At 40.7% G+C, this 22,988-nt stretch overlaps 1 protein-coding gene across 1 annotated transcript in view; it reads left to right on the top strand.

Annotated features, from left to right (window-relative positions):
* Positions 1-1,661: 1,661 nt before the first annotated feature.
* Vps36 (vacuolar protein sorting 36 homolog) overlaps positions 1,662-22,988 on the top strand; it is a 33,450-nt gene continuing 12,123 nt past the window's right edge. The window contains exons 1-6 of the mRNA XM_042685422.1: positions 1,662-1,813; positions 12,090-12,158; positions 13,489-13,559; positions 15,928-16,042; positions 17,295-17,384; positions 18,276-18,362. Coding sequence (XP_042541356.1) covers positions 1,718-1,813; positions 12,090-12,158; positions 13,489-13,559; positions 15,928-16,042; positions 17,295-17,384; positions 18,276-18,362 — 528 coding nt within the window. The 5' untranslated portion in view covers positions 1,662-1,717. The remainder of the gene's footprint in view (positions 1,814-12,089; positions 12,159-13,488; positions 13,560-15,927; positions 16,043-17,294; positions 17,385-18,275; positions 18,363-22,988) is intronic.

Raw genomic sequence — 22,988 nt, forward strand, 5'->3', positions numbered from 1 at the left:
CCAGAAAACTGAAAGTAATGTTGTCGCTCAAATGGTAAAGCACTCATCTTGAGCTGAAGATCTCAGGGACAGCTCCCAGGCCTAGAGTTCAAGACCCTCTACCAAAAAAAAAAAAAAAAGCATCTTGTCATAAAGCAGATTGTAATACCTGAGTTACTATTCACTGGCAGAAACTTCCTCCTATTGACTGGCCTCAGTCCCTCCTGCTGTTGGAATTTTACTCTCTTCCCTGAACCGCCTTTTCCCTGGGAAAAGAAATATGCATGGGAATAAAAATGTGAAATCAGAAAACAGAACGAAGTTTTTGATTAAGGGCAAAAACCTGTTGGTAAAGAAAAACTCCAGATAAAGGCTGACAGCCTTTGTCCCTTATCCATCCTTGCTAAAAAGCAAAAAAACCGAAACAACACAAAAACCCAACTTTCCCTCACTCAAGTTTACCAAGCTGTCAGTAACTCAGTATTGAACAGTAACTCAGATATTACACAGATCCTTCTCTTTGAGCTAGGAGGTGTCCTGCTATCTGCATTTTGGGCACCCTGTCAGACAATTGTTAATCCTTGGGTGAGAAATGCATCCTTCCCCTGTTGTCTTTCTCTGAAACAAAAGATAGCATTTCTAAGTGTTTTTTTTCTTTTCTCTTTTCTTTTCTTTCTTTCCTTCCTTCCTTCCTTTCTTTCTTTCTAGATTTCTTAGTTTCTAAATACCATATTTCTGAATTGCCTTCACCAGGCCTCAGTTTCCTTAAGTTATCCTGTTTCATTTTCCCCTAAAATGACTTTTGTTCCCTTAATCTTAAGGGAAATACATGAAGGAATATCTACTATATTTGCTGGAAGCTGACCATACATCACTTCCCCCTGGCTATCTGGCTTCAAAATCACGTATAATTGATACGAGGTATCAATATAACACACATGATGTACCATATATTTATCACAGCCTATTAAATTGAAGAAAAAAATAATCTTAAGAGGGCTGGGAAAGTGGCTCAGAGGTAGAGTACTTGCCTTGCATGCATGAGGGCCTGGGTTCAATTCCTCAGCAACACATAAGCAGGAAAAAGCTGTAAGCCGGAAGTGGCACCGTTGCTCAAGTAGTAGGGCGCTAGGCTTGAGCTGAAGAGTTGAGAGGCAGCGCCCAGGCCTAGAGTTCCAACCTCCACGACCAGCAAAAATAAATAATCTTAAGAAAGAAAACAGATGAGTTTAAGGTACTACCTACCATGCTGACTACAGGTGTCAAAAATCAATTCCTGTCAAAAAAAAAATGATGGCTACTCTTTGCAGCCTTTAATGACGGTGGCCATGTGCTGGACACCGAATGACAAGGAAACTGTCAGATTTGATGCCTTTCAAGTATCATAGGGATGCCCACGCTTACGCCCACTTTCTTTGAGTTTGGGATGGGTCCTCAGCCCCGCCAAGGTTCTGAAAGGCCATATGTGGGCCAGGGGCGTTCCTTGTACGCCCTTTACTCCCCCCCTCCAAGCCTCGCCTACTCCCCAGGGTGCGCAGGACCTGGGGCTTCCAACCTTCCTCCTCCCTCCACCCTCCTCCCTTCTCCCCCCCCCCCCCCCACCTCCCCGCCTCCCTCCTTGCTCCGTTCCGGCCTTTGTCCCGCCCGCCGCCAGGGGGCGCCGCAGGCTGCCTAGCGCGCGGCTCGCGGCCCGGGAGCGCCGGCGCGGGAGAGCGGCGGAGGCCGGCCGGCGGCGGCCATGGACCGCTTCGTGTGGACCAGCGGTCTCCTGGAGATCAACGAGACCCTGGTGATCCAGCAGCGCGGGGTGCGCATCTACGACGGCGAGGAGAAGGTAGGGCGGCGGTCCCCCCGGGCCGGGCGCAGATCCCGGGCCTCGAGGTGTGGGGTGCAGGCTGTGTCCCCCCGCGCCGGCCGCGGCCTGGGGCGCTCGCTCGGGCGCCTCCCCCGCGCCGTCAGCGCCCAACTTTGGAGTGGTTTCCGGTCGGCACGGTCGCCGCCGCTCGCCTCGCCCTCCCATCCCCCCCCTCCCCGCGGTCATCTTTAGGGGTGCCCCGTCCCTGTGCTCCCTGAGAGCCCCCTGAGGTCATCTGCGGGCGGCGGGCAGGGACGGGGGCGTTGGAGCTTCGGAGTCAGAGCCCTAATGACACTGGGTATCGGGCGTAAATCGTGGGGACGACCCAGCTCCTCCCTGTCAGGTACTAGGGGTACTCACTCCCCAGCCCCGATCCTCAGCTCTGCGTCAGGCCAACAGAATGGAGGCTTGCTGGAACGGATTTCCTGGGTTTTCCTCTCGGCCATGCTTCTCTTGTTTGTTCTTTTGGTTTTGTATTTGTTTTGTCATTACTCTAGGAGTTTGGGGCTTACGTTTTGCAAAGAGATGCGTGTCTTGCCTTGCAAGGCAGGCATAAATCTCAGGACATGGCTCTCAAACGGAAGAAAAGTATAGCATGGAAGTACGTATTTTGTGGATAGCCGAAGCTACAACACTTTTCTGGATGGTATGGACAAATCACAAGTAGAAAAAAAAATTGTTTTAAGTCTTTAACCCCTAAGTTAGCACTCGGTGACCCTGATGTATTTTCAGTCTCCAGACCCTTTCAGCTACTACCTGTCCTTCCTTGCCATTTTAATGAACTTCCTTCTGTAACGCATGTTGGTATAATTTCATTGACCCCCTGGCTTTTCCTGGTCATGCTTCTAGAATTTTAAGACTTGGGACCTGGGTCTCCTGACTTCTTCTGTAGGGTATTTTGGTGGACAGTTACAGCTGTGATTGTGTTGAAGTTTCTTCCTTAAATAATTGGCTGGACTTAGTCCATTTACTCACTGCCTTGACACTTTTATTCATTTAAATCCAGATTGAATCCTATGTCTGTTTTTTTTTTTGTTTTGTCTTGTTTTTGTTTGTTTATGTTATTTTAGACTTGGTCTCCAGGCCCAGGCTGGTCTTAAATCTTCCTACCTTAACTTCCTCAGTGCTGAGATTACAGTTATGTGTCTACACACCTGGCCTTGCATCTTTTTATTGGAGGACAAGCTAAATTTACTCACTTTTCTTCCTTACCAAGTTTACATCTTCAGAACCATTTTAAATGGGAAATTTAATCAACCTCCCTGGTGAGTTTTGATTCTGCTCCCACTTTAAAAAACAACAACAACAAAACAACAATAGAGATAGGGCCTCAGAGACTTCTCCAATGCTGTTCCCCAAAGAAGCGCCTAGAATCCATGTCCTTGCAGAGCTCTCCACCTTGTTGTTTCTGGGAGTATCTTTGCTGGCCAGTACCTTTGTTTCCCACAAAATAAAAATCACTAATACAAGTACCTGTATGTGGGAAACTGTTGTTGAACCAGAACATTCTCATTTTTTCCTTTGAAGCTTTTATGAAATGTTGTAGCAGACAGAAGAAAAGTCTCATGGGAAAAAGTCTTGACTGCTGGTCCTTTTGTAACCTTTCAATGAATCCAAGTCAGAAAAAAGACATAATTAATCCCTAACTTCCTGACCCTTGCACCAAATATGTTAACAGAAAGTTTAACCTCAGTCCTTGTGTCTGGCAAGAGAATAATTCAGACAAGGCATAGAGATAAATAAAGATGATAGAAAAATTTATTAGAGAAAACAAATAATAGCAGAGAAAAGGCTTCTGGCATAGACCTGCCAGGAGAAGACAGCCTTTCAGCCCATCTCTCCCATCTTGGCTGTCTTCTTAGTGCAGAGGTTGGCCTTGGGATAAATTGGGAGAATTGATTGATTTTCTGATTGGAGGGCCTCCTTTTGGTTTTCTGTTAGGTTGTGATGCCAAAGATGACAGTCTCAACTTTATTTTCTCATTTTCTGTCCTGTCTTCCTCATTCTCCCTGCCCCCATTTCACTGGCTGGTTTGGGTTTATCAGTTTATCCTGCCATCTGCAAGCTATATTGGCCATTTAATCCCTGTTTGGCTGCTGTTCAGCTAACTCGTGTCATTTTGATGTAGTCAAAAACTTTTAACTCTCCTTTTTTTTTTTTTGGTCAGTTGTGGGTCTTGAACTATGGGCCTGGGCACTGTCCCTGAGCTCTTCAGCTCAAGATGAATGCTCTACCACTTGAGCCACAATGCTACTTCCTGTTTTCTGGTGGTTAATTGGAGATGAGAGTCTCATGGACATTCCTGCTGGGGCTGGTTTTGAACTGAAATCCTCAGATCCTCAGCCTCCTGAGTATCTTGGATACCCAGCTAAGAACTTTTAACTCTTCTGAAGAAGTGGTGCTGTGGTTCAAAGTGGTAGAATACTAGCCTTGAGCAAAAGAGCTTAGGGGCAGTACTCAGGCTCTGAGTTCAAGTCCCACGACTGGCCCCCCAAAAGATGTTCTAAACTAGAGGCTATGAGGGTAAGTGTCTTAACAGTAAAGTGCCACTCTAAAGTGAGCTTCCCTACCCCTGTGCTGGAGACTAGGCTCACTCTGTCACTTGTTGAATGTCTGGAGTTATCTGCATGGCTCCTGGTGTGACTTATGGCCAGAATAGTTCCAGGGCAAAGTGCTGGGTCCTGGAAGATTCTAGAAGGTTCTGGTGCTGAAGACTAGGTGGTGCTCATCAGCCTCCAGATGTTGTCAGGTTAGACTCCAATTCAGAACCAGTCTTTAAGTGGCTCCCTCAGCCTTGGAACTACAGTCCAGACAGCTAGGTCCTTACAGCTGTGCATGTAGCACATACTCTGGCAAGCACGCACATACATCAGTTGTATGCTCCTGGAGAGCAGTGTGTGTGCCTTCATCACATCCTTGTGTCTTCTGGCTCACCGTGAGTGTGAAATCCATTTTAAAAAAGAAATTGGGGGGTGGGGAGGGCTGGGAAGGTGGCTCAGTGGTAGAGTGCTTGCCTTGCATGCATGAGCCCCTGGGTTCGATTCCTCAGCACCACACAAGCAGAAAAAGCCAGAAGTGGCACTATGGCTCAAGTGGTAGAGCGCTAGCGTTGAGCTGAAGAGCTGAGGGACAGCGCCCAGGCCCAGAATTCAGGTCCCATGACTGACCAAAAAAAAAAAAAAGAAAGAAAAAAGAAATCAGAGGCATGCATGCTAACTCAAATCTGTAGTTACTTTGGAGGTGGAGATCAGGGAATCCAGTTTCAAGGCCAGCCCCAGCGTAGAAGTTTGAGAGGTTTCATCTAAACCAATGTCTACTTACAGTGGCATATGTCTGACAGACAGTGGCTGGTCACAGTAATGTGCACTTACCATTCTCAGTGACACAGGGAGGCACAAGTAGGAGGATCAAAGTCCAGACTGGTCCAGGCATAAAATGAGATCCTACCTTATAAATAATCAAGAAAAAAAAGGATTAGATATGTGGCTCAAGTAGTAGTACATGAAAGAAAGACGAAAGGAAGAGAAAAAGAAAGAAAGAAAGAAGGAAAGAAAGGAAGGAAGGAAGGAAGAAAGAGAAGAAGGAAAGAAGGAAGAAAAAGAAAGAAAATGATGCTGGGTACCGGTGGCTCATGCCTGTAATCTTAGCTACTCAGGAGGCTGAGATCTGAGGATCACGGTTCAAAGCCAGCTCTGGCAGAAAAGTCTGTGAGACTCTTATCTCCAATTAACCACCAGAAAACTGGAAGTGGTGCTGTGGCTCAAGTGGTACAGCGCTCGCCTTGAGCTGAAGAGTGCAGGGATAGTATCCTAGTCCAGAGTTCAAGCCTCATGACTGACCAAAAAAAAGAAGAAGAAGAAAGAAAGAAAGAAAAAGAAAAAAAACTCAGAATAGGTAAAGTGTCTATTCTATGCCAGGAGCTTTATATGCCTTGATGTGTGTATGTGTGTGTATGTAACATGTCTTAAGGTTTCACTCTTTTCAACAGGTAAATGACTATTTTACTGAAAGAGAAAATAACAGTCACCTACAGTGACTTGCCTGAGCTCAGTTAGCAAGAGAGGCATGGTTTAAATCCCTATTGATGAGCCTGCACTTGTTTTACTGTATAGTACTTCCCAGTGCCAGACTCTTTACATGATGTTCATATAGTTGATCCTCCTAAAACCTAATGAAATGGAGACCCACAGTTGATAATTGCGCAAGTTGGAGCTGTCCTAGGTCATCCATCCAGTCACTGATGAGCTAGAATTCCAAGCCAGGTGCAGCAAACTGCACCTCTGGTGAATCAGTGTGTGCTGGCTTGTTTATACAGGCAGTTCTCGTGGGCCCAGTATATGTGGATAATGTGGTGTTTTCATAAGCAGTGTAGACAGGTCATTTGTTTGAATTCATAGATGATTCTTTTGTAGCCTCAGCTCATTTTAAAACAACAATGCATGGAGATTAATAATATGTAAGGTGGTGAGTTGGCAGTGCATACCAGAGGATTTACAAGGTGTTTATTCTCTTTCAGCTAACGATTTCACTTTTAGGAATTTAGTCTTGGGAAATAATCAGGGAGGCATAAGAATATGAAGATTTCCATCTCAGTGTTATAGGTACTATATTATTAAATACTGGAAAAATTAAAACAATTGGAATGTCTACTATAGAGATTAAACTACAGCACTCCCTACTTTGCAGAAGGATTGCTAACTCTAGCTTGCTGAGCAAAAAGAGTTATAACACCATAAATAACATGGCCTCACTTTCAAAGCTTATACATATATGTATGTGGATCCTCTGACTGGTAGAGTTATGAATGATTTCATTTTCTTCTTAGATTTTAAATATGTCTTAAGAGTTCTCAAGAGTGAGTTAAGTTATATTTTTATAACAACACTATGCTTAAAAAGAAGGAAGGAAAGAAGGAAGAAAGCGGGTAAGAGCTTGGACAGTTGCCTAAATCTGATTAACTTTTAAACAGTTGAAAAGACTTTGGTTCTGAGTAGTAGACGCACACCAGCCCAAACTTGTCTACCAGGTTTAGGTCATAATCCACTGGAAGCCATGACGGGAACTATTACCCAATTTCTTCTCTTGGAGCAGCAACATTTTATATCTGCTCATCACTAATTGGCATGGCAATAGAGCATACTTGGCTTTGAGCTTTAAATTCCAATCCTTGTGCTTGGATATCAGTAAGATAAAACATAAAGGTTCTTAATCAGAACTATTAATTTCCTAATGCCATATCATGCACTCTCAAGTTAATATAATATTGGCTTTTGGAAAGAGGAAATCTTACTCATTGACCAAAAAAAAAAAAAAAGTAGTTCAAAAAATACCTTAAACTCAGTTATTTGGTTTTACATAATTAAGATTAGCCAAGGTGTTTGATTGAATTGTGGGTATCCAGGCATGGAATCCATAAAGTCTTGTCTTAATGTCTGTGTGTAGAATTTCCTTCCTAGAGTATACTTAAAGCCAGGCACTGATGACTCACTGGTAATCCTAACTCCTCAGGAGGCTGAGACTTGCAAAATGCTGGTTAAAAGAGCCTTGAAGCTTGTTTGGTTTGCTTGCTTGGGTGCCACGGAGTCACACCTTCAGCCTTGTTTTTTGGTTATTTTAGCCATAGTATCTAGTGAACTTTTCTGCTCAATCTGATTTTGAACCTCGGTGCTCCAGATTCTTGAGGAATTATTACAGGTATGAATGAGCGACCTACACCCAGCATGAAGGAATATTTTTGACACATGTTGCTCTGTGAACTTTTAACAAAAATTAATATATATTTTCAGGTTATCTGAAATTATATATGACAATGATGTTTCTTTTTTTTTTTTTGGGTCCGGTCGTGGGGCCTGAACTCTGGGCCTGGGCACTGTCCCTCAGCTCTTCAGCTCAAGGCTAGCACTCTACCACTTGAGCCACAGCACCACTTCCGGCTTTTTTCTTTTTGCTTATGTGGTGCTGAGGAATCAAACCCAGGGCCTCATGCATGCAAGGCAAAGCGCTCTACCACTGAGCCACCTTCCCAGCCCTGATGTTTCTTTTTTGAAACATGGTTGTTGTTGTTTTTTTTTTGTCAGTCATGGTGCCTGAACTCTGGGCCTGGGCACTGTCCCTCAGCTCTTCAGCTTAGGGTTAGCACTCTACCACTCGAGCCACAGCACCACTTTTGGCTTTTTTCTGCTTATGTGGTGCTGAGGAATTGAACCCAGGGCCTCATGCATGCAAGGCAAGCACTCTACCACTGAGCTGCCTTCCCAGCCCCTGATGTTTCTTTTTATTAGACAAAATTGTTATATAGGAAAGCTGAAAGAAAAAACTTGAAATAATCAGTAATCTTCCTGTCCCTAATTACTTTGAGCATATTCTATATGATGAACCATGTTAGTATGTAATCATCTATACTATGTTGAAATGCCCTTTTTTATCTTACAAAACATCGTGAATCTCTTGTAATATTGTCAGTCACATACTTTTCTAATAGGAAATATATTATGAAAAAGATTATGATTATTTCCACTAAGAATGATATACAGAATGCTCTAACTGCTTCTTGGAACACATGATTTTAAACTCATGAATATCTATAAAACAAAAAACAAAAAAAGCCCCTGGACCCTCATTAAATGCTTTCCTTGGACTTTTGTGAGGTAGCTTATAAATGGGACCATCCTTGTAACTTTTGAAATAACCAAATAGTTCTGGAAAGTATACAAACAAGTCTTAGAGCACAGCAAATTCTACTTTCTAGTAAGGACAGTGATTAGAAGCTTCCAATATGTTTCTTTTGATTTTAACTGAAATGAAGGAATTTATCTTTTGGGTTCTGCTTCTGCTTCTACATTAAAAATGGACTAAAATGGACTTACTTATCTACCTTTCAGTAATATGAAGGTTAAAGAGTTGAACATTTGTGTGTGTGTGTGTGTGTGTGTGTGTGTGTGTGTCTGTGTGTGTGTTACAGTTAAAAAAAAACAAACAAAACATTTTGTAGCTTTTCAGTAGGTGACACAGTCCCAATACCCTGAAGAGTATGCTTGTGTCAGCTCAGGCTGCTGTACCAACGCCTCAAACCCAGTGGCTTAAACAATAAGGAGTTCTGGAGACTGAAATTCCTTCATCAAGGTCTGGGGTCTTTGAGAGTCCTCTTCCAGGCTTAGGAACAACCACTATCTTGCTATATGCACATAGCCTTTCCTGTGTTCATGTGTGTAGAGGGTCTTGTTCCATTTTGGGGGCCTTGCCTGGTGACCTCTTCTCAACATAGGCACCTCCCATAGGCCTCACCTCCAAATTCCATCACAATGGGGGCGTAAAGGGTATGAGGCACAAACATTTAGATTCATTCCAGAACAGTTTAGACATCCCTCTCCTATCTTTATCCCTTGCCTTCCTAGTTCTCTCATGCTCTAGAGTATATCACTCCAGAGGAGACATATATAAGTATTTGTGTAAAATATATTGGTTTTTCCCCTCTTTAAAATGTAAATGTTGTAGTGTATGCCTTTAATCCCATTTATGAGATTGAGATCTGTGAATCACCATTCAAAGCCAGCCCAGGTAAAAAAGTCCAGGTAAACAAATCTCCAGTTAAGCAGCAAAATGTCAGAACTGGAGCATGGCTCAAGGAATAGAGAGCTCCAACTGTGAGAGAAAAAGCTGAGCAAGAACATGAGAGCTAAGTTCATGCTCCACATTTGGTGCACACACACACACACACACACACACACACGCATTCCCTCCCCCCCCCCCCCCCAGCCACCCACATGCACACCCACACCCACACAGAGTCATAATTGGGCTAGGAGGTATGTCATGGTAGAACACTTGCCTAGCATGCACAGGGCCCTGGGATTAATCCTCAGGACCTGTCCTCCCCACACATATACACACATGGACATGCACATACTATCCAAACTCACTTTTTCTCTTAAGTCTAGAGAATGTAGTCCATTAATTTTAAGCATTCTCTTGAACATTTTAACAAATTTGAAATCAGGATGAGTGTTAGAATTAAATGTTCTAATTACTATGGAACACCATGGGTATATGAAGAAGCTCTATACCTTTTTTTAGTAATGCCTATCATCCATTTATGTGAGTGTACATTTCCTTATTGGTGGACATGTGAATTGTTTCCTATTTATTGCTTTTACATACAGCATTGGATGACCTAGTACTAAATCATTGTACAGGTGTGAATTCATTGTGGAATAAATCCCCCATAGTACCAAGTCTCCTTGAGCTAAAGGATGTTTGTATTTGTAATGTTGACAGATGTTAACAATCTCCCTACCCCCAATAGGCTGTGCTACTAACAAATGTATGAGAATGTTGTCAGGACCCTGCCATCAAATTTTTGGACCTATGTCAATCTTATGGATGAGTCTTACCTCTTCATGTGCCCTTCATTTGCATTTATCTTATTGTCTGATTGGACATCATTCAATGTGTTCATAAGTTATTTGTATTCCTTTTCTAGTAAGTGTCAGGCTATTTTCTCACTGAAAATATTTTCTCACTGAGTGTTCTACACCTATATTAAGGAAAGTATTCCTTTGTCTCAAATGTGCATTATAGTTGTTTTTACCAGCCTACCATTTACCTTTTGTTTTTGCTGGCAATAGTTTTTGCCATCCAAGGGGCTCAGTGGTAGAGTGCTTGCCTTGCATTCATGAGGCCCTGGTTTTGATTCCTCAGCACCACATAAACAGGAAAAGCCAGAAGTGGTGCTGTGGCTCAAGTGGTAGAGTGCTAGCCTTGAGCTGAAGAGCTGAGGAACAGTGCCCAGACCCAGAGTTCAGGCCCCACGACCGGACCCAAAAGAAAAAAAAAAAGAATATATGTAGGGCTAAGAATGGGAATGTCTTAGTGGTACAATGCTTACCTAGCATGCATGAAACTCTAGGTTTGATTCCTCAGTATCACATAAACAAAAAAAGCCAGATGTGGTAGTGTGGCTCAAGTGGTAGAGTGCTCGCCTTGAGCAAAAAGAAGCTCAGAGACAGTGCCTAGGCCCTGAGTTCAAGCCCCAGGACCAGCACACAAACAAAAAAATATGTATATGCCCCTATATGTAGTTAAATCTTTTTATGTAAGCCTAATGGGTTTCATGACTTTCTTCTTCATTCTGGGGTGTGTATGTGTGTGTGTATTCGGGTGTGTGTGTGTGTGTGTGTGTGTGTGTGTGTGTGTGTGTGTGTGTGTGTGTGTGTGTGTGTGTATGTTCTGGTCTTTGGGCTTGAATTTAGGGCCTGGTCACTGTCCCTGAGCTTTTTGCTCAAGACTAGTGATCTTTAAACCACAGCTCCATTTCTGGCTTTTTGATAATTAATTGGAGATAACAGTCTCACAGACTTTCCTTCCTGGGCTGGCTTTGAACCTCAATCCTCAGATCTTAGCCTCCTGAATAGCTAGAATTATAGGCATTAGCCACTGGCACCTGGCCTGATGCCTTTCTTAAGAAGGCCTTTCCATATTGAGATTAATTTTTAAATCTTTTCATTGTTTTTCATTATATTTTTTCTTGTTTTTCCCTCTTACCTATTTGATGCATCAAGAATTCAATCCAGTACAATGCATTAAGTATTCATCTTTCTATTTGAAAGTTTAGTGCCCTCAGTCATTGATTAAATCTCTATACCCATCTTTTCTTGTATGCGTCTGTGTCTATTTCTGGATTTTCCTACTTAAACATTTAAAAATTGTACAAGTTTTTATACAAATCCAGTCTTGCTATAAAATATTGTAGTCAATTTTATAGAGTAAAAAAGGTCCCTTTGCTTCCTCCCATTACCTCACTTTTATTTAGAGATAATTATTGTTACAGGTTCACTGTGTATAACTTTTGGATCTTTTGCTATGGTTTATGTAGAGATGTGTGTGTATGTGTGTGTGTGTGTATGTGTGTGTTTTAAACATGTGCTTAAGAATTGTTATCCCCACATGAAATATGATACAAATCCCTCCCTCCACTCTCTGCCAACCCCGCAGAGTCCCTGGTCATCCTTAAACCTCTGCTGTGTCCCCTACACTGAATGCTTCATCCACTCTTCTACGTCTAGGTCCTTTCCAATTTCTCTGTAATTCTACCATGACTATCTACCTAGTAACTTATACCTATGAGGCTCTTTTTAGTTTGTGATAAACCTCATTCTAAAATGCTTATGCAGTTAACTTCATACATGGTGAATGAGAAAGAAAATTTAGACATTACTGACACATGATTGATATTTTATCACAATCCTATTTTTTCTAGATAAAATTTGATGCCGGGACTCTTCTGCTTAGTACACACCGACTGATTTGGAGAGATCAGAAAAATCATGTAAGGCACATCATCTGCTCTGGTTTCATATTTTGTTTTGTTTTATTTTATTGGGCCTTATGCATGCTCAGCTCACGCTTTACCATCCAGTTAAGCTACCCTTTGTTCTAGTTTTTTGTTGTTGTTGTTGGTTGTGGGGCTTGAACTCAGGGCCTGGGCGCTGTCCCTGAGCTCTTCAGCTCAAGGCTAGTGCTCAACCACGTGAACCACAGAGCCACTTCTGGTATCCTGGTGGCTAATTGGAGATTAGAGTCTCATGGACCTTCCTGCCCAGGCTGGCTTTGAACCGTGATCCTCAGATCTCAGCCTCCTAAGTAGCTAGGATTACAGGCGTGAGCCACCGGCGCCCAGCTTGTTCTAGTGTTTAAATCACTTATGTTTTATTTACCTACATGTTTAGTTAAGCATTTACCTTTGTTTGGGAAAGCAGTTTGGATGCAATGCAAATTTCTTTGTCAGTAGTGTGTCCCATGTAGACTCCAATGCAATCAGAGAGCAGTTAGGGTGTTATCCCTCATTGGACTCAGAAAAGTCTATGTCACAAATTCTGGTGACTTCTGTACTTTACACTGTAGTCAGATCCTATTCCATGCCTAAGTGTCACAGGGGAGTTATTCTCTCACCAGTTGTAAGAGGTCCTTAAAAAATGCCTATGTCCACAGAACCAACTTGCTTTCCAGACTTATTGATGAGAACCACAAGACAGGTCTGTTATGTAGTTTCTCTAGACATTGGGAAGAGCTGCCTCCATGTTACTTAGAAAAAAGAACTCTTCATAATCCAATCCCCATAATTTCTAGAGTGAGTTACGTGTATGTAGAACTAATATCTTCATGCCAAGTTCCTACTTAGCATCTGTGAAATCCTAAGTTCAAGCCCTAGGACTAGAGAAAAAAAGAAAGAAGAAAAGGAGTAACAATGGCATATTTATTTAGACAGGTTATTATGATTCCAGGCTGCCCTTGAACTCACTATTCTCCTGTTTCAAACCCCTGATTTCTAGGGTTACAAGTGTGTGTGCACCACACCTGCTTTTAAACCTTATATGTTCTCCTATGCAGCAAAATGCCAATAACAACATTGCTTTTATTTAACTTTTCTGTAAGTTTATCTAAGGAGGTAGAGGTATAGCTCGGTATAGCTTTTATGCATCAGGTCCTAGGTTTCATCCCTGAGCTTGCCAAAAAATAAATAAATAAAGGCAATAAAATGATGGTTTGTTAAAAGTGTTTTAATTATCAAGTACCTTAGAGGTTCATGGCGTGCTAATGCTGTAGAACAAGGGTTTCCAATGGTGTTATAGTTCTCCTCTTGTATTGTTTCTTCCTAGGAATGCTGTATGGCCATTCCTTTGTCCCAAATTGTATTTATTGAAGAACAGGCAGCTGGAATTGGGAAGAGGTAAGGTTTATTTGTTGTAGCGCTAATTCACAAAAATGTTTACTGTTATACTATTGCTCATGTTAATATAACCTTTAGATTCATTCTTAAAGTATGGCTAAAGTGCTAAAGTTCTCTGTAATACCCTTGGATACTAATGAATAAATAGGTATATGTTAAAAAATATTGAGAACATTTACTTTCAATGTGTGTGTGTGTGTGTGTGTGTTTAAATATCTATTAGGAGAAATTTAATGTTATGTCAGGTCAACTTTCTTTAGTATTCTCTTTAGTTCCCAATCCCTTCATCTCCTCCCAAATATTACCATTTTTGCATTCATTTAAAGACATATTTTTTTCACTTTTTAACATCAGAACTTCTGAACTCAAGATGCCTTTTTTATTTTGTTAGTTTTTAATTTGATAAAATGTAATAAGTGAATAAGCTAATACAAATATGGACAAATTGACATGATTTTTAAATTTGGGAACTCTTAAACTTCATTTTGTACCATTATCTTGTGGGTTTTGTGTGTGTGTGTGTGTGTGCCAGTTCTGGTCTGGGCACTGTCCCTGAACTTTTTTTTAAAATATGTTTTTTATTGTAAAAATACTGTACAGAGGGGTTATAGTTACATGAGCAAGGTAATAAGTACATTTCCTAACAAGCATTGTTGCCGCCTCCTTTGTTTTTCCCTTACCATCCCTTCCCTCTCATCTCCACAACTACATTCTCCCTCCCCCGCACCTAAATTGTAAAGTTCGTTTTTCAACATAGCACCTTGTACATCTCATTGTTGCAATGGGTCAACCTTTATCCCTATTTAAACAATTTGTTTTTTTCCTTCTGCTCCCCAAATTATACCAACATCAAATACAGTGAAAACAGGGATTATACCTTGGGGGAGGGACATACAAAGCAACAAAAAAATCACATGGTACCTTGTAATTACGTTAGAAACAATAGCAATAAAGAAAAAACCACTTATGTCCTTATCTTGGGGTTCATTTCACTTAACATCATCTTATCTGACCTTTTCTGCTTGTGTTTGTTTTGTTTTTGTTTTTAAGTTTTTAGTTTTTTTAATTTTTAATTATTGGTTTTCCTTTTCAGGACCTGACAGTAGGACCAAGGGTTTTTAGTTTTACAAATGGCTCAGTCACTATTATAGAATAGTGAGAGCTTTGTTGCTATACTTGATGATATATTCCAAACAGTGCTGGAGTCCTGCTTATATAGTGTATTAAAGGTATTGCTCACCTGTTGTAAAGATGTTCACTATCAAGAAGTAGTAAAGAGTCCTTACAAAAACTGGTCCCAGTTCACTAACAAAAACATGCTTTCCACCAAGGAGGCCTAACTTATGATGTGTCAATTTCACAGTGATATTTAGACAACAAATAGGTCCAAACATAAAGGAAATCATTCAAGAGGTACACCTGTCATGTGATGAGAAAGAGAAGCCTTTAGGGTTTGGTTTGTAGCTCAGTGGTAGAGTACTTAGCAAGTACTCTACTTTAAATGTATCCAGGAAATTTTGATTGGGTTTTTTAGTTTCCCTAATCTTTATAGAAGATTGTTTGTTGAGCATGTTGGAAAAAAATGGAGGAAAACAGACATAAAGCTGAACAAATATGATGGTATTTTTAATAGCATAGAAGATAACTGCAGTCATAAAGATAATAAGTAGCTCATGCCCATAAGACAGCAGCACTTTGAGAGTTGTTTTCCCTATTGACTGAGCAGCATTTTCCGACAAATGACACTGTAGAATGTTAGTTTTGGATAGGATTTTAATAAAATATCAGCTGGCCAGTTTTACAGATCATTTTCATGTTTTGTTTTCAAATGAGTAAAGTAGTATGCTTTGGCAGAAATCATAGACACTCCCCGTTGTCCTCATCCGTCCCCGTCCATCTGTCTCCCCCTCCCCCAGAACCCCTGGGGATGACTCTGTAGATGGAAAACCCTAATCAGGAACTGCTCAAAAACTTGAGCTTATTTTCTTTTATTTATATAGCTAGTAACTTGAAACTTTGGTTCACACTTTTAAGTCTTAAGTAGGAATACTTTTGAAAGCTTCATTGATTCTGACAATATAAAATTTTTTGTGTGTCAGTCTGGGGCTTGAACTCAGGGACTGGGCACTGTTCCTTTTTTGCTCAATGCCAGTGCTCTACCACTTGAGCTACATCTCTACTTTTAGCTTTTTTAGTGATTAATTGGAAATAAGAGTCTCATGGACTTCACTGCTCAGTCAGGCTTTGAACCATGATCCTCAGATCTCAGCCTCCTGAGTAGTTAGGATTAGAGGTGTGAGCCACCAGTGCCTGTCTGAATAAGTTATTTTCTAAAGTCAATTAAATGTATTACACTTGTTCTCTTTAGTGCCAAAATCGTGGTTCATCTGCATCCAGCTCCTCCTAACAAAGAACCTGGTCCTTTCCAGAGTAGTAAGAATTCCTATATTAAACTCTCCTTCAAAGAACATGGCCAGATTGAGGTAAGTTTCCATCTGAATAAAATGGGACTAGAAATGTGTGTGTGTCTTTTTGATTGTTAATATGGTACAATAAAAAACATAGGCTTCACCACTTTTTACAATGTAATCATTTAAAGTCTTAAGCCTTATCAGAGAGTGAAGGGTTTGTGTTTTAGGTTGTAGGGAATACAGAAAACAAGAGGTAATGGTTAAAGGGAGGGACAAATAGGCTGGCATGCTACTAGGTTAGCTATTAGTAGGTAGTTTGGTTCAAAAACATAGCATAATGATGAACTGAAGTAGTATCTGAAAGTTCACCAGCCTTAAATCAGGTAGCCTTATCTTGATTAACTCCATACAAATCTAGTTGCATAAATACTGAGGCTTTAGTGTAATACTTAATATATTCTGGGTATTATATCACTGTACAAATATTCTTTAGACATTAAGAGGTGTGTCTTTATTGAACATCTGTATCATCAATATTTACTGTCTATAGCACACATCGTGAGCTGCAGGTATAAGTGATTAGAAAAAATGATTGTCACTGTGCTTGAAAAATTGATTTTTGCTTGGTGCCTGTGACTCACAGCTATATAATCTGAGCTACTTAAGATGCTGAGATCTAAGGATTGTGGGTTGAAGACAGCCAATGCAGAAAAGTCTGTGAGACTGCTATCTTCAATTAATGAGCAAAAAACTGGAAGTAGAGCTGTGGCTTAAATGGCAGAGCACTGGCTTAGAGTAACAGGGATAGTGTTTGAGTTCAAGCCCCATTATTGGTACCAAAAAAAATTGACTTATTTTTCCTAAGTGTGTTTACTCCCTGTTTTGGCTTCATGTTTTAACTAAACGAATTATTTTCTGCTTCCTGTATGGAAAAGATTTTTTTTTCTGGCTCAGTGTTTGTTTCAGTATGGATGGGAAACAGTCTCTCTCTATGTACAGGATTGTTTAAAATAAGTCTATTTATTTCATTGTCACTCATGTCTTTGTTGAGAATAGCCCACTTTATGTAGAAGGTCAGTTCCTTTTTTTTTTTTTTGCTTTGTACTTTCTGAAGTTGGTCCAAGAACACAACTTCCTTTGATTTTCTTTGATGTTTCTGAGAATCCTAGGTTTTTTTGCAAATGACTGACTTTTATGCTAAAGAAATGTCAATTGATAATTTGTTGGAGGATGCCACAGCCTGACTGCCTTACTAAAGCGTGTGTGTGTGTGTGTGTGTGTGTGTGTGTGTGTGTGTGTGTGTGTGTGTGTGTGTGTGTGACAGTTTTACAGACGTTTATCAGAGGAAATGACCCAGAGAAGATGGGAAAATATGCTAGTTCCCCAGTCATTACAAACCAACAGAGGACCCCAGGTATGTCATAGCTAATCTGCTCCTTTCATCTCTTAAATTTAACTAAGAAAATCATTCTGTAATTATTATAGAACTTGCCAAAAACAAAACAGTAATATTGTATTACTTTTCATAGCACTTAGTCTGGCCAACAACCATAGACAGCATTCAGATGTAAGAAAATAGCTTGGTTAATAACTACCAAGTACTAAAATTTTAGGTACAACAAATTTTTTTGTACATCTGACACTGTTAAATACTTATTGGCTTGCCAAAGAACACAAATGAATAGGAATTTAATTTATGTCTAACATATGGAATAAACATGCCATTTATTATTTATTCATTCAGTTTTTTTTTTTTAATTTTTTTTTTAATGTATGAACTGGGCACATGTGGCTCACACCTGGAATCCTAGCTACTTAGGAGGCTGAGATCTGAGGATCGAGGTTCAAAGCCAGCCCAAAGCAATAAAGTCCTCAAGTTTTTTTGTTTTTTTTTTTTGAGTCCGGTTGTGGGGCCTGAACTCTGGGCCTGGGCACTGTCCCTCAGCTCTTCAGCTCAAGGCTAGGGCTCTACCACTTGAGCCATAGCGCCACTCCTGGCTTTTTTCTTATGTGGTGCTGAGGAATCGAACCCAGGGCCTCAGGCATGCAAGGCATGCCTACTCTACCACTGAGTCACCTTCCCAGCCCTATTCATTCAGTTTTTTTCTGCTGATTTGAAGATCTTTATGTGTAGCCAGAAGCAAACAGATGTTTTGAAAGGAAACTAGATGTAGTTACTTGTATAATTGTTTCTTTGATTCTCTGTAGGTCTTTTCCCGCCATTAAAAACATAGTGTAGTTAACAAAAGATTTTGTTTCCTTCCCATTTTGTGTGTTTCATGTTCTACCTTATTTTTCCCCTTAGCCAGGAAGAGTAAGAGCTGTGGGAATTGTAGGCATTGAAAGGAAACTGGAAGAAAAAAGAAAAGAAACAGACAAAAATATTTCTGAGGTAATTTTTTTCTTTTTAGTTTAACTCAGAGTTTATTGAATGATATCAAAGTAATTTAACAGATCAGTAACTTGAAATAAGAGAGTCACTCACCAGTCACTGAAACAATCTAAGACTGAGGTAACTCTTAAACTAGTTCTGGTTGGCCATCTTCTTCATCTACGTATATATATTCTTTTTTTTTTTTTTTTTGGGTCCGGTCGTGGGGCCTGAACTCTGGGCCTGGGCGCTGTCCCTAAGCTCTTCAGCTCAAGGCTAGCACTCTACCACTTGAGCCACAGCACCACTTCCAGCTTTTTTTTCTTATGTGGTGCTGAGGAATCGAACCCAGGGCCTTGAGCATGCAAGGCAAGTGCTCTACCACTGAGCCACCTTCCCAGCCCTATATATTTATTCTTGGCTTGGCTACAGTTGTGACTAATTCTGTTATTTCTGTAATTTTGGAGTATATTTTATTTGCCTCAAGCTCCACAGTCTCCTCTTTATAGATCTACCTTAGATGGACATCATTTAACTAAAACATATTTTAAAAATTTATTTGTAGCCAGGCACTGGTAGCTCATACCTATAATCCAAGCTACTCAGGAGGCTGAGACCTAAGGATGGCAGTTCAAAGACATCTGGGGCAGGAAAGTCCATGAGACCTTTTTTTTGGGTCCGGTTGTGGGGCCTGAACTCTGGGCCTGGGCGCTGTGCCTCAGCTCTTCAGCTCAAGGCTAGCACTCTACCACTTGAGCCACAGCACCACTTTCGGCCTTTTTCTTTTTGCTTATGTGGTGCTGAGGAATCGAACCCAGGGCCTCATGCATGCAAGGAATGCACTCTACCGCTGAGCCACCTTCCCAGCCCTCCATGAGACTCTTATCTCCACTTAACGTCCAGGAAACTGGGAGTGGTACTATGGCTCAAAGTGGTAGAGCACTAGCCTTGAGCACAAAGAGGTTCAGGGACAGCACCTAAGCCCTGAGTTCAAGCTCCATGACCAACAAAAACAATTATTTGTAGAAAGTTAAAAAAACACAATTTGTTTTCTGTTAGAAAATAACATAGGGATTGAAGGCATGGCTCAGGTGGTAGAATGCCTGCCAATGATTGTAAAATATCAGATACTAAGAGTCCCCATCTTGGACAAAAAACAAAAATAAGTAGTTATCCTAGAATGCCATGTAGTTTTAATGATGTAGTTGATTAGAAGATACTTTTAGTGAACTCTTAAGTTTTCTATATAATTATTTTTGAAATTGAGTTAATTTAGTTGAAATAAAAATGTTATCTGTGGCTACTGTCTCTGGGCAGCTACCACACAGTTTTATAATTAGGATGACTTGGGGACTAGACATATACCATAAGAGTGGCTCAAATCAGCCTGTTGCGTCTACTCAGAGTCAACCTGAAACAAATACGTTTCTAAACTTCATTATAAATGAGGAATTGGAGTTAATTCTACTTAAGAAAGAACTCTAGTTAGAAAAACCAGGCTCATGCTTATAATTGTAGCTACTCAAGGGGCTGAAATATGAGGATGGTGGTTTGAAGCTAGCAGAAAAGTCTGTGAAACTCCTTATCTCCAACTAATCAAAAATGCCAAACAGGAGGTAAAGATAGAAAGCAAACAAAGCTGAGCAAAAGTGTGAGGTCCTGAATAAAAGCCTCAGTACTAGAACAACAAGAAGAAAGCCAGTTATGATTAGATTCTACAATTAGTTAATACACCTAAACATGCCATTGTTGCATTAGTCAGCTTTGTATTACAATTTCTGTAACAATATGCCTGAGAGGATCAATTTATAAACAGGAAAGGTTTTTTTTAGTTCATAGTTTTAGAGGTTTTGGTCCATGAATTGTTGGTTCTATTTCTTTGATGCTAGAAGACTAGCTTTAAAATAGGTGTGTTATATATGTGCAGTACACATTCAGTCACATCTCTCATGGAGTTTTGTTTTCAGATTAGGTATGTTTGGGCCACCAGTCCTTATGCTGATCTCTCCTCCAGTCACTTTGGAATCTGAAACTTATTCTCTAGCAGATTCTTTAGGAAGGTCTCATGAGAATAATATTCTGTGTATCTGGCAGATATCTGTGTTTGTGATTTCAGAATTTTTAAAATTTCAAGGATGCTTTTCTGTATTACTATTCTCAAGACCTTCTTCTGGGACTGTTTATTAGTTCTATGGTACAGCTTTCCTGCCTGTCTTTACTATTTGCAGTTTTTCTTCCAATGCCTTTTATCTTTTAATTTCTTTCTTTTCTTTAGAAAAGAAAGATGATAATTAGTGCAGGCTTTATTTTCAAAGCGGTTTTTCTTTTAATCCTATCCTGAGTCTTATTACCTGCTTTCTGATTTAGATTGTCCGCTCATAGCTTCCACCACCTTAACATCCTGTAGCACAAGTTGATCTCCTCCATAACATGTCTATCTGGCATGTTTTCAGTGTACAGCATTATTCTGTTCTGCATTGTCTTTATTCTTACTATAACTGGATGAGGTTGGACTTTTGACCTTTTGCCATGGTTCATTTTCACATGGAATTAGTAGCTCTAAACTTTTAGTGTGACATGAAGTTTAGGGCAGCTTCTTTTCTTTTTGTTTTTTGAAGTATAATTTTATTGTTATTATTAAAATGTTGTACAGAGGGTTTACTGTTTCATAAGCCAGGTAATTAGTACATTTCTTTTTGGATAGCGTCACCCCTTCCTTTGCTTTTCCCCAGTTTCCTTCTTCCATTCCTGCCCATAAATTGCATAGTTCATTTCTACATAGTGTCTACTGAGTCCCAGTCCACTCCTTAGCTGTTGCCATGCATGGTGAGAAATTTTGCTGTTTCCTCCACTTGTTTCTATCTCGTTTTTACGTGGGCCTTTTTCCTTCCTATTATTACTGCTTTGTTCAATTCTGATCCTGCTTTGGGAAATTGCTCCCCTGTCCTAGAAGAGAAGCCAATGGACCAGTTTCAAGAATTCATAGGCTGCTTCATCATCTTCAATCTCTATTGGGGACTCCTTGGCCTCACCACCTTGAAGTGGGTGAAACCCTCTCAATTCCAGGCGCTGCCCTCCCACTGGCCTTCCTCACTTTCCTGTGATTACCTGTTGTCTTTTTAGGGTTCTCATGCCCAGATCTGACAGTTGAAATGCTGTTTCAAGACTAATTTTTTCCGGGCTGGGAAGGTGGCTCAGTGGCGGAGCGCTTGTCTTGCATGCATGAGGCCCTGGGTTCGATTCCTCAGCACCACATAAGCAAAAAGAAAAAAGCCACAAGTGGCATTGTGGTTTGAGTGGTAGAGCACTAGGCTTGAGCTGAAGAGCTGAGGGACAGCGCCCAGGCCCAGAGTTCAGGCCCCACGACTGGACCCCCCCCCTCAAAAAAAACCCCCCAAAACAAAAAAAGACTTATTTTTCCTGCATTAACATCCTGCAGGCCTCCCCACCCACTCTTACCCCCATCTGCTTGTATCTTAAGCTTTCTGTCAATATTGTGGAACTTAGTTTAGTAGTATATATTGTCTATAGGTTTTAGGCTTTTAGATCTGGTTGTCCTGACCACTATTGTCTTGGGATTTTTTTTTTTTCATGATAAAACATTCTTTCTTTTACAACCCCAACATGTATTGGGATTTAAAAAGATTCAAAGCCTAGCTGCCACAACCCCACCTTCCCAGGCTCTGCTTTCTCATGAAATTCTGACCTTTTAGCGTTTGAAGGATTCTTCAAAAGAATTGTTTCAGAGCAAGTGACTAATTTGGAGGCTGGGATTGAGCCCTGAGGTCTCCAGATTGAGGCAAGTGCACAGTACACTATGTCATCGTTATCTTCACTATGCCACTTGGGAGATACTGACACTGGCCTTCCTCAGCAGCACCATTGTCATCCTCTCTGTGTTCACACTTGTAGGACAGTGAACTACCTTGTATTATTTGTATTCCTTTAAAAAATATTACCATACCACCTTGGTGTTATACTCAAAGAGTTTTTGTTTGTCTTTTGAACAGGGTCTCCCTCTATGTCCCCGGCTGACTTTAATGTCTTAATCCTCCCGCCCTAGACTGATGAGTGCTGGGATTGTCAGTGTACACTACCACAACTGGCTCAAAATAGAATTTTTCTCGATATTTGAAATGTTATTCCTTTGTAGTCTATTTTTATGGGCTTAAAGATTTTACATGAGCACTGTGCTCAATTATGCAGATCACTGCTTTATTTAATCCTTACTCTTTACTCTGCTGGGCCCTGCATCAGATTCCTGGACACTGTGGTAATGTGCCAGGCACAGGCAGGCCAATGGGCATTAATGTCATCTTGAGAAATGTCTCTGAGGAGAAAGTATAGGCCTATCAGGGCCTCTACCTCCTGCTGGTCATCCAGTAAACAGAAGTGTGGACTTACTTCAAGACCTGAAAGATGAGTAGATGTTAACAATGATCAGCAGGATAAGAGGAATTCAGCTAAAGGTAGCAGGATAGACCAAAGTACAGAATGAAGAATATTACAACTGAAAATTCAAGCATGTTAGTAGTTACTGAAACTATTAGCCCAAGTATGACTACAAGTCAGTGAGAAGTGATGCTGTTAGTGTAAGAGGGTACCATTGTTTTCCAAAGTTGGGGTGGAATTTGACTGTGGTAGAGG

The sequence above is a fragment of the Dipodomys spectabilis genome, unplaced genomic scaffold (assembly GCF_019054845.1).
Source record: "Dipodomys spectabilis isolate Male_0828 unplaced genomic scaffold, ASM1905484v1 ptg000095l, whole genome shotgun sequence".
Lineage (NCBI taxonomy): Eukaryota > Metazoa > Chordata > Mammalia > Rodentia > Heteromyidae > Dipodomys > Dipodomys spectabilis.